Raw genomic sequence first — 15,617 nt, 5'->3', positions numbered from 1 at the left:
AAGAAACATAATGTAGTAACAAGAAGCAGTGCTACAGCTGAATTCAGAACTGTGGCACAAGGAATTTGTGAAGGATTATGAATGAAGAAACTTTTGGAAGAATTGAAATTAAATGTGGAACTCCTAGTCAAACTTTATTGTGACAACAAAGCAATTATCGATATTTCTATCAATCCAATATAGCATAAGAAAACCAAACATATAGAAGTGGACAGACACTTTATCAAAGAAAATGTAGAAGATGAGATTATCTGTATGACATATGTCCCTACAACTGAACAAATTGCGGATATCTTCACCAAAGGATTATCTCGATAAAGCTTCAACGATCTGAACAGCAAGTTGAACATGATCAACATCTACAGTTCAACTTGAAGGGAAGTGTAGGAAACCATGAATGGAAAGGACCTATGGATGGAAATTGTAATTAATTATAGATTGTGATTTTAGGTTAATTGGTAGGTTGATTTATTTCCTTAGGTGATTATTTTTTCTGTTTCTTGTTCGACTTGTTCAATATAAGTAGAAGGTATTAGGGATGTAATTATTCATTGAGAAATACAAATCTAGAATATTGGTTTTGATTTCATTTTTGCACTTCTAATTCCATTTCTTTGAAAAAGAAATATCATAGCATCTTTTATTCCATAACAATTTTGTAAGATGCGAGTACAAGATTTTAAAGGATTAAAATGATAATTTTTGCTTGGTATTGAGCTGGTAGACTCCGTTATAATGTAAGTTGTTAATTGTTATTTCAAGGCTGTCATTTACTTTTAACTTGATAATTGTATGTAATTTTCAGCTTAAAATAACCATGCAGTTAGAATTGAAGTGTGCAGCACAGCTCAGATGTAAAATTTGTACTCAATTGCATTGTAGAATTAACTAAAGATCATACTCATTCATATTCTTGCATATTTACTTCAAAATAAATTGCTGAGTAATCTTACTGTCCTTTGTTTTCTGTTTTTTGGATCACAAATTACATCATCTACAGATCTTTATGTATTCTACTCCTTCCCAGTTGGCGTTGTTAACCATCTAAACTTTTCGACCGCAAAAAATTGTAATTACTTCAATTCACAGTAAAGAACAGGGTACAAATTGATCGGTGCTTACTGCTCAGCTTGAAGGGGCCATTTGAAGGATCTTTTCTGCTTGATCGGGGAAGAAAGTAATGAACAGAAATGCACCTGAGAAGTCCACCATTCAAGCAAAATGATCGAACCACATGGAAAAAGGAAGGCAGAAACATAATGGACATGCTTCGACTAAGTATAATAAAACAAATTTTAGCATCTTTCTCTAAAGTATTGTCCAACCAACAAACATGCCATGTGTGTTTTGAGCACTTACAGATGAGAACAGTCCCTAAAACAGCAGAAATTTTGCCTTGAACGGTAACCAAACCAGCTTTGCCTGCATTTTGTAGCTCAGTGGAACCAACAGAATTGAACGTCCCTGCAAACAAAGAGATTGTTGCACTTGGCCTGGTGTATATGGTTATTGAATTATAAATTTACCTGGTGTTACAGATTGGAGCCCTGATGTTATACAAGCTATGCTTCCATAACCTGCTTTCTCTAATTTGTCGGCAGCCGCAGGAGCCCTTAAAACCGTAACAAATAGCATAAATTAAACAAGCATACAAGAAGTAATGCAGGAGCATGTTAGGCCCAATGGGAAATGGCTTGCAGTGGATTCTCAAGCTTGATTCTGGTGAATTGTACTATTGCCATAAGCTATAAACTTTAAGCAAAGTGTGACAATCCCTTAAAGAATCCATATCTAACAGGAAGCAATGCTAACAAACGAGAAACTTACCTCAGTCCCTCTTGACAAACAAGTAAAAGCTTGCTTTCAGGTGAAAATTGGCTCTTAACAGATTGGACAAAATCAGGATTAGGTTTAGTAAAAGGCAGGCCATAGAATAAACCCGAAAAATTGTTGTGTAAGGTCCTCTTTATTATGGTTCCTGTCCAAAATTTACGAATAAGCAACAAAACAAGTAAAATAAGACAGAAAAACTGCTAGCAGAGCAAACTAGACATACCGAAGTCATTGTCCTGGTTTTCGATAAAAAGGGGGATATGGTAACAATCTTTTATGTGAGCTCGCTCAAACTGAGTTCTATCACGCACATCAAGAATTGCATATCCCTCAACTGCTATGAGCTTCTTTGCTTCTTCAGCATTCACATAATTGACTTCTGCTTTAATCACCAAAGTTCGTCTAGGTAGTCGTCTCCCTGTCACGATCCCTCCTCGATAAGTCCACGATGTTCCCAAATTGCTGAAACCACATTCCTATTTTTTAATTCTTATGTGTATGATGAGTAAATTCCAATCTCTATTCCCTTTTAATTTATCACAAACTGAGATTTGATGGAATTCCAAGAGCAGGAAGGGCAATTTTAAGTTGTGCGTCTACAATCTAAACGAAGTTAAAGTTGCTTTTATTCACAGAATTTAGTGCAGCAAATTTAGACTTACGTAAAGATGCTTTTTTTTAAAAGAATTCGAAATCATTATCAACCCTGTTAACCATAAAAATTCAGTAAATTGATAAGATTCTTGCAACCTCCCACATCATCACGAAAAAAAAAAAAAAAACAAAAACAAAAACAAACAAACAAGGAAATACTCAAACAAAGCGATTGATAAAATTATCTCTATTGCAGTATCAAATTCAAAATTGATATATGTAGTTTCCTTCAAGTGAGCTTTTCCGGTGAAGCTAAAAATGGCTTTTACAATGTTAAATTACCTCCTAGACGAGAGTGTTGAGAAGCAACAGCAAGCAATTCCTGCCATATCTCCACTGTCTCAATCTCTCTTTCTCTAGAACGCAGTAGAATGAAATTGTGATAGCGATTTTCTTCGTGGCTAATAGCCGCGAAGGTCCATGAAATTCAAGGGAGTGAATCAGTTTCTGCCATGTGGCAAACAGAACGTACGGGATTGGGTTTGTTCTTGTTGTACAGGGCCAATGTTGCCCTGGTTGGACCGGCTTTTTTTAAGGTTACTATAGAAAAGGATAAAATCAAGTGTACAGAAGATTTCTTGACAGAATTTTCTCAGATAATGCGTTGGCAGCATTGAAGTGGTCAATTTTTTCTTTCTATTTTTTTTGCAGTCACCAATGAAATGACGCCACCTCACCATCTATATAAATTCTAACAATAAAGTTTGCACACCAATCAAGGTTCTATAGAAAATTAGCAATTGGCCTATTATAAGCAGAAAAAATATGTAAAAAAATCCTTTATTATTTGAAAATACCATATTACGTCGCTAGTAATGTTCTAAAAAGCGTAAGATGTGATTAGGCGTGGAAGTCAAACTTTAAGTTAGATGAGGCCTATACATAAAAAGTGTTTCTTATTTTGATATTATTTTTAATTTTTAGTTAATCTAAAAATTATTTAATAATTAAAATAATACATATCAAACATCTAAAATTATAAAATATTATATTAAAAAAAAAAGAAAAAAAATACACGCCTAAGCTCCAAAAGAAAAGAAAACATGCCTAGGTCCAAAGCAAGGCGTTTTGTCCACGCTTTGCGCTTAGGCGCATTTTTTTAGAACATTGATTATTAGGGCCTGTATGAATCTATTTTCTAAAAAAATCCGTGTTTTAAGAAGTTCCATACTATTGTTAGGCAAGGGATGGCAAAATATCCCAGGTCAAATAGAGACCGTTCTTGTTTCGAATTGGTCTCGATTTTTAATTTTTATTTTAGATTTATATTATATTTTAAAAATAAATAAGTATACAATAGGAAAATAGGAATTTTTTAATTCTTATTTGAATTCTGTTCTAATATCAAATACCAAAAATTTAATTGAACTGATTTTTTATTATTATTTTTTTAATCTTTTGTTTAAATAGTGGCTTGTATTATGGACCAACCATTTAATTTTTTCTTCTGAAGATCACCATAGTACCTCAAGTTATATTCAATTCATTATAGTGTTACTTATAAACTTAGACAAATGGATCATTTAAATATAGATGTAATTCAGATTAATAAAGGGCTTGTGTTCATATTATATCTTTCAAGTAAGCTTTTTCATATAAGTGTACTACACTTACATAATATAGTTTGACAGACATCTTCCAGATCACACACTATTCATGGGGTGGGTGGTTATATTTTTTCAATATAAAACTCACATAGAACCCACCCCCATGTGAGTTTCCTGGATTTATTCTGGGAGAAGAATTCTTACAACCAGAATTTCTCTTCATATAAAGTGAAAGTAAGATTGGGATATGTTTTTCAAGAATCCATTCAATTCAATAATTAACTAAGATGTAAATTGTTGCATTTAGTTTAAACTTGAAAATGCAAATCATGAGCATCAATATAAATCATTTTGATGAAGATATTAGAAATAATTTAGATACTTAAACAATTTATAGCTTGAGAACTTTTATAGTTAGATGTTTAATTTTCATCGGTTAAAGAATTTGAGAACTTCAATCGAAGAAATCGAATTGGATCGAACTAGAACTAAATGGTTCAATTTTGTTCCAATTCCATACTTGGAGATGGAACGGAACACATTGCCATCCCTTAATAAGCCCTCAAAACTCGACACTGTTGCATTGCCCATGGGATATGGTAGCAAAAATCAAACAATGTCATAAACACTCCATCTTTAACTACCAAGTCAGCTCCATTTGCCTCCCATTTAAATGAAACAAGGTCAATAATTCAGCAAATACCCAAATAGCACCTCTATGACTCTTCTCCCAAAAAGCCCCTCCTTTTTCAATAATTCAGCGAACTAATCAAGACTAATAATCAATAGCATGTTTGTTAGCTGTCACATATCTCTGTTTTTTAATTTTGTCCCTTGAAAATAGAGTTAAATTAAACATATCCATTTTCCTTGACAAGAGGATTTCTAGACCATTTAATAAAGTAAAATTATTAACTAGATTTGTTTTCATTTTCTCTCGCCAACTTGGTCCGGTTTTTCCCTGTTGAATTTACTAGACTTACGTCTCGCTGATATTAGAATAAAATGCCATTTCTGGTAGCCTTTAAACAAGCACATTTTATGGAATTTATAAGCGGGGAAAGCTGAGTTCATGGTATGATATTATGATATCAAGATCCATTGCATCCATTGCCTTACAATGAGGAAAAAGTTTAATATAATACGGTAGGGATGTTAAGTGGGGCGAGCTGTGAACCAAGTTGGGTATTTCTTGTGAGTCACTTGTCGGCTTGTCTAGGAGCTGGGAAGTAAATAAAATTAAAAAAAATGAATTTTTAATAAAAAAATAAAAATAAAAATGTACAAGCCTGCTCAGTTCGCCCCACCTAGAGTGGGATGAGCCAAGCTGCATTTTTCTTCAAGTTAGCTGGCCTGTACTCGGCTCATCCCAAAGCAAGCATGGGCCTTCTTGCCTGGTCGGCTGAGCCGAACTCAGGATCGGCGAACCCGAGCCAAGTAGCTCAACCCACTTAACATCCATATAATATGGTATCAAAAGCTATACCGGTTCACATCTCAATTCCTATCTTGCTTGCACTCAAAAACTCGAATTAACTGTTCAGTATAGTAATGAGTCCTACAATATGGTATCAAGAGCTATATACCAGTTAATATATCAATTTCTATCCTATTTGCACTCAAAAACTAGAATGAACTTTTCAGTACAGTAATAATACAGAAGTAGAACATGTGACGCTTTAAAAATCCAGACTCGCCATTGTACAGTCAACCTTTTGTAGAATCAGATGGAGTAGTAGCTCAGAGTCGGCGAACCACAGAATCGGGTGTTGGTAGAACGGAATGATCGGTCGAAGGGGTCAACTTCAGCACCATCTGCTGTGCCAGGCTTGTGCAGCAGACCCGCCAGAGACTCCACGATTTCAGATATTGGAGGACGAAATTCCTGATCAGGCTGATGCATTTCAAACAGACAGAAACTCAGTCGTTCAAAATTCACATTACAGCCAATAACCCCACCATATACTGTCTGAAGTGCTTTAGCAATGAAGTGTCTTTTATGCGAATGAAAATAGAACACAATCTCAGTAAAAAGCCAAAGAATTCGAAAAGATCATTTCTCAAGCCTCGTGTTATGGATATCAGCATGTTTAATGTCATACAAGTTACCTGAATACAGAGGGAGACAATGTCTGCAAAACGTGACAGAGACTTGGATGAAAATGTTCCAGTCATGAGTGGATCGACCATCTGTCCCAAAGACTCACGGTCATGAAGCCTGAATGAAGCCCATTTCACCAAGGATTGCTCTGATGATGGTCTTGAACTATAAAAATTGACAGAAACGTAACTAGTCAAGAAGTTAAGAATGAGTTGATTGTAGAATAAAGAGAAGGCAAAAGGAAGTCCTAATAAACTCTATACCAATCGAAAGGCCTCCTTCCCGTTAAAAGCTCTAAAAGCAGCACTCCAAATGCATACACATCAGCCTTTGTGTTAGCGATCCCAGGCTGCATAGGTTGGAAATTTTCAGGTACAATGTAGCCACTATCAGCAATAGCCATTTCTGAAGCCTGTGTTATGTTTGGTTTTGAAGCAATACAATGTTTAAAATTGTCAAAAACAATATTCTGGAAATAAGTCTGAAGGATAATGGAAATTAACATGTTAATATGTACCTTGAGCTTAACACTGTTGCTGGTCAGGGGTCTCAGGATAGCCAGGCTGCAGTCACTCATGTGGGGCATGAGCTCTTCGTCGAGTAGGATGTTAGCAGCCTTCAAATTGCTATGGGCTATGGGAGGCAAGCAGGAGGAATGCATGTAACTGAAATTACACAGAGAAAGGAGAGAGAATAAAAAGGCCATCACTTGCCATGATAGAGAATCTGGATGACCATAATCCTACAAGATCAAGCAAGAAAAACATTGCAAACACAAGAGCCTGATTGTTAAAGACAAAATTCTCAATAAATAAATTTGTTCTCTCTCTAGAAGTTCAAACTTTGGATGAGATCGTTCAAAATGGTATCATCAAAGCTATAGTCACCAAGTTATGAAAATTTAAGTTATGAAAATTATGCACCTTAGCGGCAATTGAAAATATAAAATAAAATAATGAATCTTGGGTATGTTGAAGACAAAATTTTATAGTATCTAAAAGATTGAGCTTTTAAATAGACTTCTTTTAAATGGACTGGTACAACACTTCTAAATAAATAAATTTGTTCTCTCTCTAGAAGTTCAAACTTTGGATGAGATCGTTCAAAATGGTATCATCAAAGCTATAGTCACCAAGTTATGAAAATTTAAGTTATGAAAATTATGCACCTTAGCGGCAATTGAAAAAATAAAATAAAATAATGAATCTTGGGTATGTTGAAGACAAAATTTTATAGTATCTAAAAGATTTTAAATAGACTTCTTTTAAATGGACTGGTACAACACTTTTAAATAAATAAATTTGTTCTCTCTCTAGAAGTTCAAACTTTGGATGAGATCGTTCAAAATGGTATCATCAAAGCTATAGTCACCAAGTTATGAAAATTATGCACATTAGTGGCAATTGAAAAAATAAAATAAAAAAATGAATCTTGGGTATGTTGAAGACAAAATTTTATAGTATCTAAAAGATCGAGCTTTTAAATAGACTTCTTTTAAATGGACTGGTATAACAACGATTGATACTTACTTCAATGCTCGAGCAACACCAAGAGCAATTCGAATGCGTAGGCCCCAGGATAGTGGCTTGTATGTGACGCTGTGCAAGGCCTCATCAAGAGAAAAATTCCTGATATATTCATACACAAGAAGATGTTGGCCATGCTCCGTGCAGTATCCAAGAAGGGTCACTATGTTTGGGTGCCTCAATCGGGATATATTCCGAATCACATCTAGGAATTCTTCTTCTTCAATGATGGACAGAGGTACCGTGTTAATGCTCTTCACAGCTACAATCTAGCAGATGGAAACAAAAATTCAGAAATTAGCACAAGCTTCAAAAATTCTGGAATTTGCATTGTATAGTTCAAGATAGTACCATTCCATCTGGAAACTCTGCTCTGTGAACACAACCAAGGGATCCTTCTCCAAGAAGATTTCCTTCACTGAAGCTGTTTGTTGCTGATTGAAGCTCTGACAGGGAGTACACTTTTGCACTCATTTTGTTCATAGAGAAGCCTTTTCTTTTAGACACTTTCATCATTTTAGAACGTATAGGGGGCAAATGAGAGGGGGTAATCATCGGAGGAGAACTGAATGATGACACGTTTGGGCTACCCTCTGCAGTCATGGACGAATAATCTGTTCCGACATAAATCAAAGCAAAAAGGAGAGTAAAAAATGGAAACAAAAATGAATAATACTATATATGTAGATTTAAAATTGAAATCAATAATTCATGCAAGTTATTGCTTAAAAAAAAAAAAAATGAAGGCTGAAAGTAATATTCCTTTCATATATTTATAGCGATGTATGGACCTCTGACTATGCTGATTGGTGAAGATCTTGTTGAACCTTCACAGCTGCCCAAGCTTTTGAGGATTTCCCTACGTGATCGTTGACTTCGAATTAAGAGGAAAAGAGCTGCACATGAAGCAATCAGAGTGCCTCCTCCAACTATTAGAACTATTCCTGCTGCACCTTGTCCCTTCTTCTTGTGCCCTCTTACTTTGTGAGAAGGATATCTTTCAATGGCACTTAAATTTGTAGATGGCGGAGTAGTGAAATTCTGCTCATTGGGCAGAGTGTCGGAAGGAAAATTCCAGGGTGGATAGTTTGGTCCATTGTTGTTGAATTGATTTCCACCGATCCTAAAAAAGAGATGAAGATGCAGAATAAGAGACATCAATAGATTTTATTTGCAGCAGAACCGAAGAAAGTACATGGATGACTCGTAGCTTACCACAAGTTGTGTATATATTGAAACTTTTCTGGAATAAGACCACTGAAGTGGTTATCTTCAATATTCCTGAAAGTGAACATAACGAGTACAGAAACAAAAACAGAAGGTTTGGACTATGTTTCAAATTTCTGGAGAAAACATACAAGTCAGATAGCGGGAGATTGGCCAAGAATATTACTGATCCGGTAAATTCGTTTCCCTGCAAGAACCTGAAATAATTCTTAAAATAAAATCTTGTAGCTGTGAACGGATAATCCATGTCATGATTAATTAAAAACAAAAACTCACAATCTTGTAAGGTTTGTCAAAGTTTTGAAAGAGGTAGGTAGATCTCCGGTGAAGTTATTGAAAGATAAATCCCTGGGAAAGCAGAATGTATTTCTCAGAAATCACAGTAATAAACCAATAGTTCAGATATGAATATAATTTATGTTGAGGAACTGATGCAACGTAGGCAACAATTTAGAAGTTCTCGTATCAAGAACAAATTTCCGTAATATTCCCTCTGAGCTTGATTTTCCGAGTTTAGGGGTAACAGAACAAATCCAATTTTCATCTAGTCTATAATAAAAGTTGTCTTAACTTTACATTGAGTGTAAGGAAACTGAAAATATCTTACATTTCTACTAGATTCTCCAGGCCATTGAACACATCTCCTAAGGGTCCAGATAAAGTGTTGTGGCTCAAATTCCTGCAGGAATATCATTATGCGTGGTAACAAACACACAAGTTGGTAACAATAATAATAACCTGCAATTGTATAAGAAAACAAAACTCAGCAGTAGGGAAAATGCTGCTTACAGATGCCGGAGATGTTTCATGTAAACTAAGGAGTATGGAATGCTTTGGCTAAAGTTATTCCCCGACAAGTTCCTGTATTTATCAAAGATAAAGAGCAGAGAACTGTTTTTGTAAGAGCATGTATAATTGAGGTAGTTTGTAAAATAGAATTAGCAAATAGGGCTATCTTACAGTTGTGTGACATTAGGAAGTACGAAGTAGGGGATATCGCCATGAATGTGATTTGAGCTAAGGTCCCTAGTAAAAATAGGTGCACAGAATTGGTAAGAAAATAAGGTTGGGACTATATACCATTTACTGAAGTAAGCAATGACATTACTAAGAATTTACTTACAACTGCTTCAAACTTCTTAGATTCGAGAGGTCAAATCCAAGAGTTCCAGTGAGTTCTAGCCCATGAAGTTTACTGATAAAAGTAAAAGAAAAGGTCATTTATTTTAATATTACAATCAGGTAAGATTGAGTAGCTTGAACATTCGAACATGGAATTACAGGTGGATTACTGATGATCCAAAGCACGAAACTCCAGTCCATGATTCGTCACAAGGATCTCCACCATCTAATTTCCATTCCTTCAGCTGCGGTGGGCTGTTCAGGGACCTGTACAGATCTCTAAGAGCTTGGACTGCGTATTGAAAGTTAGATGATTATTTCTTCTTGAAACTGAATTAAACAATCAATCAGAACTCTGTATAGTAATAACTAACAATTTACAAATCCTGCAATGTATATTATAGCATGCACGAAAACTCTGTACTTCTATGCTCAAGAAACCTTAAATTTTATATTTTGTATGATTTTTAGTCATCTGTCCCAGTTTTTCGTAAAGCTTAATTGCCAAAAAAATAAAAATAAAAAATAAAATAATAATAATAATAATAAATAAAATCACTCTGATGTCTAGTTGTCAATAGAAGCCACTCGTTAACCAAAAAAGATACATGACAGAACAAACATGAATATAAATTTAAGAGAATGTCAACAATAAATTGAAGAAATTTTCTCTGATACAGAATGATAAAAGGGAAGTTCAATGAATAGACGCCCATTATCCACAGCGTTCAAGAACAACATATGCAGCAAAAACTTCTGAGAAGGATAAACGAATAAAAAATTTGTTTAAATGTGTACCATCTGTTTTATCCGTAGAGGCCGAGGCTGAGAATGCCAGAATTGCCAAGAAGATAATTGTAATCAGACACGCAATTGGACGAAGTTTAGCCATTCTTTTATCAAGAAATAGAAAGAGCAGTAAATTGATCTTAAAAAAAACCAACAAAGATTTTTCTCCAAATCCCCAAATTTCCCTGAAAATATAAATCATAGTCATGAATATCAAAATTAATAGACGCAAAAAGTAAATGCACAGTACTAAACACATGATGAAGCTTCGCATCACTGAATATGTGAAAATCAAGTAAAGTGTCAGTCCATAGTTTAATTGCAATTGTCAAGCACAAGCCCAATTCAAGCATAAAAATCTTCATCCATAATACAACTATTGTACCGTACCTGGAAACAAACCTGCAGATACTGTAAGTTTGATAGGGGAAGTAAAAACTATTAGCGAAGCACAGAAGAAAGCAATTCGCAATTCCAAGAAATCGTTCAAGAAACTGAATTCACAAGAAATGCTCGCCAACGGACACCGCGCACAAAATTTCTTTGGAGAAACGTAATTTTTGCACGTATACAATAAGTACGTAAATCTTTACATAGACACTTTGTATATTGAAATATAACAGAGAATGAAGGAATTGGAAGTACCTTAGAGAGAGGAGGGAATTTTTTGGAATGAAGTAGATTATAGAGTGGGATCAGTAGTAGCAGAGGAATGAAGAAGAAGAATCTTTGCGTAGCCACTGCCATAATATTGTTAGGTAGTTACAAAATTTCCAAAAGAGGGGATTAAAAAAATGAAAAAAAGAAATAAAAGAGGTAATAGGAGCTTGTTTGATAGATATTTTAATTCAATTAAAATCAATTTTTTTACCATTATTTCACTATTCCAACCATCATTTTTTCATTCTTCTCTCACAGATAGGACTCACTTTATCTCTAACGGTCAAAAAATTAATTATCAAAATTCCTAAATTTTATGCAATTTATCCTATGAGTTTATGCGTGAGGATGACAATGGGACCCTACGTCGAAAAGAGCCCCTTCACCGTCATGTTATAGATTTTTTAGAAGGTGGGATGTGGTCGGAACTCGACGGAATTAAGCCCCTGTCTGACATTTATTATTTTTTTAAAAATATAATATTTTGAATTGTGCATTTTAGAATAATGTGTGCTTTAAAAGTAGTAAAAATTTTGAATTACTTATCCATTTACTCATCTTTCGAAAATTACTTTTCGTCCGTCACTCGCACCAATACTGTTCCTTGCATGAATGGAAACGCCTACATGACTAATAGGCCATCCATCATGAAAGTGGTTTCTGTCAAATTCTTTCCACTCAACAGAGATCGATCATCCTATGTGTCAAAAGGCATGGTTGACTAGGCCAAAGCGCTAACATGTATTCTCCTACTAGAATCAAATCGTTTTCCCATTTTTGAATTCAATAAATCTCCCCCCTTCTTCTAAACACAATTTAGCATTCGTTCTGGAGAATTCGACAAATTCTTCCAAGATTGTCAATAGGATAGGGCCGTCCCTATGCTAAACCAAACTAAGCTATTGCCTTGGGCCTCATATTCAAAGGGGCCAAAGAAATAGGCCCAAAAATCGCCCCAGTCCAAAACCCCTCATATCTCTTTAAAAAGTGAAATTTATTTCTCTAATCATTTTCATCAAAAAATCTATTAATTTCAAATTTCCCACACGCAATTGTTACATCTCGATTTTGTTGAAGGTTTCCAAAAATCTCAAAAAACTCAAGGTAAAGTTTATACTACTATTTTGTCTTTGTTTTAAAAATCTTTATTTATGACACGACAAGATATTTTGGTCTTTAATCTTTTATATTTGAATAATTTGATTTTGGATTGAAAGATTTTCATTGAAAAAAAAAGTTGAAAATGTTATCATTGGCTTCGAATCAATTAAAACTTTTGAAAATAATGGAGTTTTGTTTTAGTAGATTGGGTTTTATTTTATTTTTTTAAATTTTTATAACCTATAGAGAGTTTACAGAAATAATTTGGCGTCGAATTTGCGTTAAATTCATGAATATTTTGGATTTCAGCAATCATTTTTTTTAATTAATCCAAGTTTAACTCGTGTGTGTGTGTGTGTGTGTGTGTATTTCAAGAACCATGATCTATTCTTCGGTCTTTATCAAAACGGCACTATATTATACTGGAATATTGAAGCAGCAAAAACCTATTAGAACAGCAGAAAAAAGATAATTCTTCCAACTTTGGATTGGCTAATCTTTTGAGAAACTCTGCTAAAGGCCTACATTAAATATAGTTGTAATAGGGCTTCTTATTTGGTATTTTGATCCTTTAAGTAGCAAAGCCAAGGAGAAAATTTGGTATAGAGATCAATATCATTGTAGTAGAAACCAATATATAAGTATCATTACTCTTGTTAAAAGATTATGTTTAAGGGCATCAGAATAATTAAACGCTTAGGTCCTCAAAGTTCTTAGAGCCGCCCTATCAAAGGATATTTGTGCCATCATTGTCAATTTCTCCGTTTTAAAAACATCATGGACGGAGAATAACCCTAGTCGTTGGTTTCGAAATTGCGAGTTTATGGAAGATAAGATGCATATGATTTCTTCTTGTGGACACAGCCTCCAATACATTCTACATACTAGCAAATACTGAATGGGTTTTTGTGAAGCAAGAATGAGGCTCAAAATGAAAAGGTGGTAATTTGCACAAGACTTATAATTTATTAGATTGGTTTATAATAATCTTCGGCTACATCATTATTTGTCTTGTGGTCTAAATGTGATCAGATAGTTGTATGTAGATTGAGTAGCTTTATTGTAGTATTTTGATTAGTATGGTGTATGATCTAATGATTGATAGTGTTAGTTATAATGTGGGTAACATTGTGTTATTGAAGTTGTAATCTTCGTATGTGAACTGAGTGGTGTAACAATGTTAGTTATAATGCAAAACAAATTAGGATGTGAAGTGTCCAGGTTTTGGTATTGTACTCTATATTTGGATGTGTGTACAATGGGTAGTTTATGCCAATGTAATCCACCTTTCGGATGTTCTATGGTTAGTTAGAGAGATAAAGATTTAATAATGAGACGAATTGTTTTGGCGAAGATACCAAAACTGCTGTATTGATATCCTTAAATACACAAGAATTTAACAATTTATAGAAATCAAAGGAGTGATTGACTTTACATCTAACTCATTACAGAATTAGTTAATCTAACATCCTTCCCATCGCAAATTGATAGGGAGGAGAATGACCATCAATTTGGATTGAAGAACTTTGAAATGGTTAGCTATATGGCCTTTAGTAAATATGTCAGCTAATTGATCTTGTATAGCAATATGGCGGACTTAGATGTCTTTATTCACCACCTTTTCACGAACAAAATGGTAATCAACCTCTACATGTTTGGTTTTTGCATGAAACATAGGGTTTGAGGCTAAGGCAATAACACTGATGTTGTCCGTAGAAAGTGTGACTCCTAATTCACGCAGCAACGTCCTAATCCAATATAATTCAGCACAAGCAATGGCAATAGAAAGATATTTGGATTCAGTGGATGATTTGGAGATAACATGTTGCTTTTAGACTCCATGAAATAAGATTTTTTCCCATAGACATGCCATAACCAGTAGTGCTCTGCCTATCATATAGACTTCCTGTGCAGTCGACATCATAGTATGCATTAATCAGAAAGGAATGTGGTCTATAGAATAAATCGAGGTCCACAGTAGCCATCAAGTAGAAAAGTACTCACTTGAGTGCACACTAGTGTGGTTGACGCTGTTGTTGCATGAAACAATTGATTGATGGCATAGTAATGTCAGGTTTGCAAATTGTGAGATATTGTAAGGCTCCAACAATTTGTCGATATTTAGTAGGATTATTCAGTAAAATCTCATCGTCAGATGACAGTTTAGCTCATGAGATCGTTGATGAGGAAAGTGGTTTAGCCCCTATCATATTAGTACAGTCAAGAAGAACATTAATGTATCTTGCTTGACGGATATGAATACAACGTGAATCACTATCTGCTTTCACTACTAAAAAGTAGGATAATGTACCAATATCTCTGACTTGAAAGTTTTGTTTCAAATGGTTGATGAGCTAATCGATAGCTTGAGGATGAACCTGTCACTATTATGTCGTCAACATAAATTAGAACATAAAATTTCAAGCTAGTAGTTTAAAGAATGAATAATGAGTAATCAAAGAAGATTCAAGGAAGCTAAATTCGATCAGTTTCTCGGATAATCATCTGAACGCAGCACGAGGAGATTGTTTTAGGCCATATAAAGATTTATGAAGTATGTAAACAAAGTCAGGATTAGCTTCATCAATAAAGCCTCTTGACTGCTCCATATATACCTCATTTTTAAGAAATTCGTGCAAAAAGGCATTGGATATGTCATACTACTTAATTGCCTAGTTGAAAGTCACTACAAGAGATAAAACTAATCTGATGGGGGTCAGTTTAATAACAGGGGACAAAGTTTCATGATCATCAATGCCAAGAGTTAGATCAAAGTCTTTACCCACTAATCTTGCCTTACAACGTTCAACATCTCCATCTGATTTTCTTTTTAGTTTGAAAACCCATTTGTTGCACAACTTTCTTTTGAAAGGGTCATGGACATAAAGATCAAGTTCCATTTTCCATCAAAGCATCAAAATCTCTTCCCATAGCAGTATACCACTCTAGAAAAGACACTGCATTTGTATAACAACTCAACTCTTTTTCCTAGTATACAACTGATAATAAGCATAAAGATGACGTGTAGAGAAGAATTTATAATCTCGGAACTATTTA

At 34.5% G+C, this 15,617-nt stretch overlaps 2 protein-coding genes across 2 annotated transcripts; both read right to left on the bottom strand.

The window, feature by feature from the left end:
- Nucleotides 1-851: 851 nt before the first annotated feature.
- LOC111399521 (rhodanese-like domain-containing protein 9, chloroplastic) lies at nt 852-2,902 on the bottom strand. Its single transcript, XM_023026887.1, has 6 exons — nt 2,770-2,902; nt 2,057-2,295; nt 1,828-1,978; nt 1,527-1,612; nt 1,360-1,464; nt 852-1,196 (listed from the first exon to the last, which is right to left on the bottom strand). The coding sequence occupies exons 1-6, from the start codon at nt 2,814-2,816 to the stop codon at nt 1,126-1,128; spliced, it is 699 nt and encodes a 232-aa protein (XP_022882655.1). The 5' UTR covers nt 2,817-2,902; the 3' UTR covers nt 852-1,125.
- A 2,641-nt stretch (nt 2,903-5,543) lies between these two features.
- On the bottom strand, nt 5,544-11,524 carry LOC111399520 (protein STRUBBELIG-RECEPTOR FAMILY 2). The gene is made up of 17 exons (XM_023026886.1): nt 11,445-11,524; nt 10,809-10,984; nt 10,170-10,302; nt 10,012-10,083; nt 9,849-9,914; nt 9,678-9,749; nt 9,496-9,567; nt 9,165-9,236; nt 9,020-9,085; nt 8,877-8,942; nt 8,453-8,784; nt 8,013-8,275; nt 7,665-7,930; nt 6,653-6,800; nt 6,399-6,547; nt 6,144-6,300; nt 5,544-5,928 (listed from the first exon to the last, which is right to left on the bottom strand). The coding sequence occupies exons 2-17, from the start codon at nt 10,900-10,902 to the stop codon at nt 5,758-5,760; spliced, it is 2,199 nt and encodes a 732-aa protein (XP_022882654.1). The 5' UTR covers nt 10,903-10,984; nt 11,445-11,524; the 3' UTR covers nt 5,544-5,757.
- Nucleotides 11,525-15,617: the final 4,093 nt, after the last annotated feature.

The sequence above is a fragment of the Olea europaea genome, chromosome 9 (assembly GCF_002742605.1).
Source record: "Olea europaea var. sylvestris chromosome 9, O_europaea_v1, whole genome shotgun sequence".
Lineage (NCBI taxonomy): Eukaryota > Viridiplantae > Streptophyta > Magnoliopsida > Lamiales > Oleaceae > Olea > Olea europaea.
This window is presented reverse-complemented; position numbering and strand designations above follow the sequence as displayed.

Bases quoted from the DNA above. Each gene is read 5' to 3' on its own strand.
- LOC111399521 (XM_023026887.1), bottom strand. From the start codon at position 2,816: ATGGCAGGAATTGCTTGCTGTTGCTTCTCAACACTCTCGTCTAGGAG. The intron at 1,613-1,827 runs GTAAGTTTCTCG...TACGGTTTTAAG, and splicing joins GTTTGTCAAGAGGGACTGAG to GGCTCCTGCGGCTGCCGACA. The intron at 1,197-1,359 runs GTAAGTGCTCAA...TGGACTTCTCAG, and splicing joins TTTAGGGACTGTTCTCATCT to GTGCATTTCTGTTCATTACT.
- LOC111399520 (XM_023026886.1), bottom strand. From the start codon at position 10,902: ATGGCTAAACTTCGTCCAATTGCGTGTCTGATTACAATTATCTTCTTG. The intron at 8,943-9,019 runs GTATGTTTTCTC...GTTCACTTTCAG, and splicing joins AATCTCCCGCTATCTGACTT to GAATATTGAAGATAACCACT. The intron at 8,276-8,452 runs GTCCATACATCG...ATGTCGGAACAG, and splicing joins ACCAATCAGCATAGTCAGAG to ATTATTCGTCCATGACTGCA.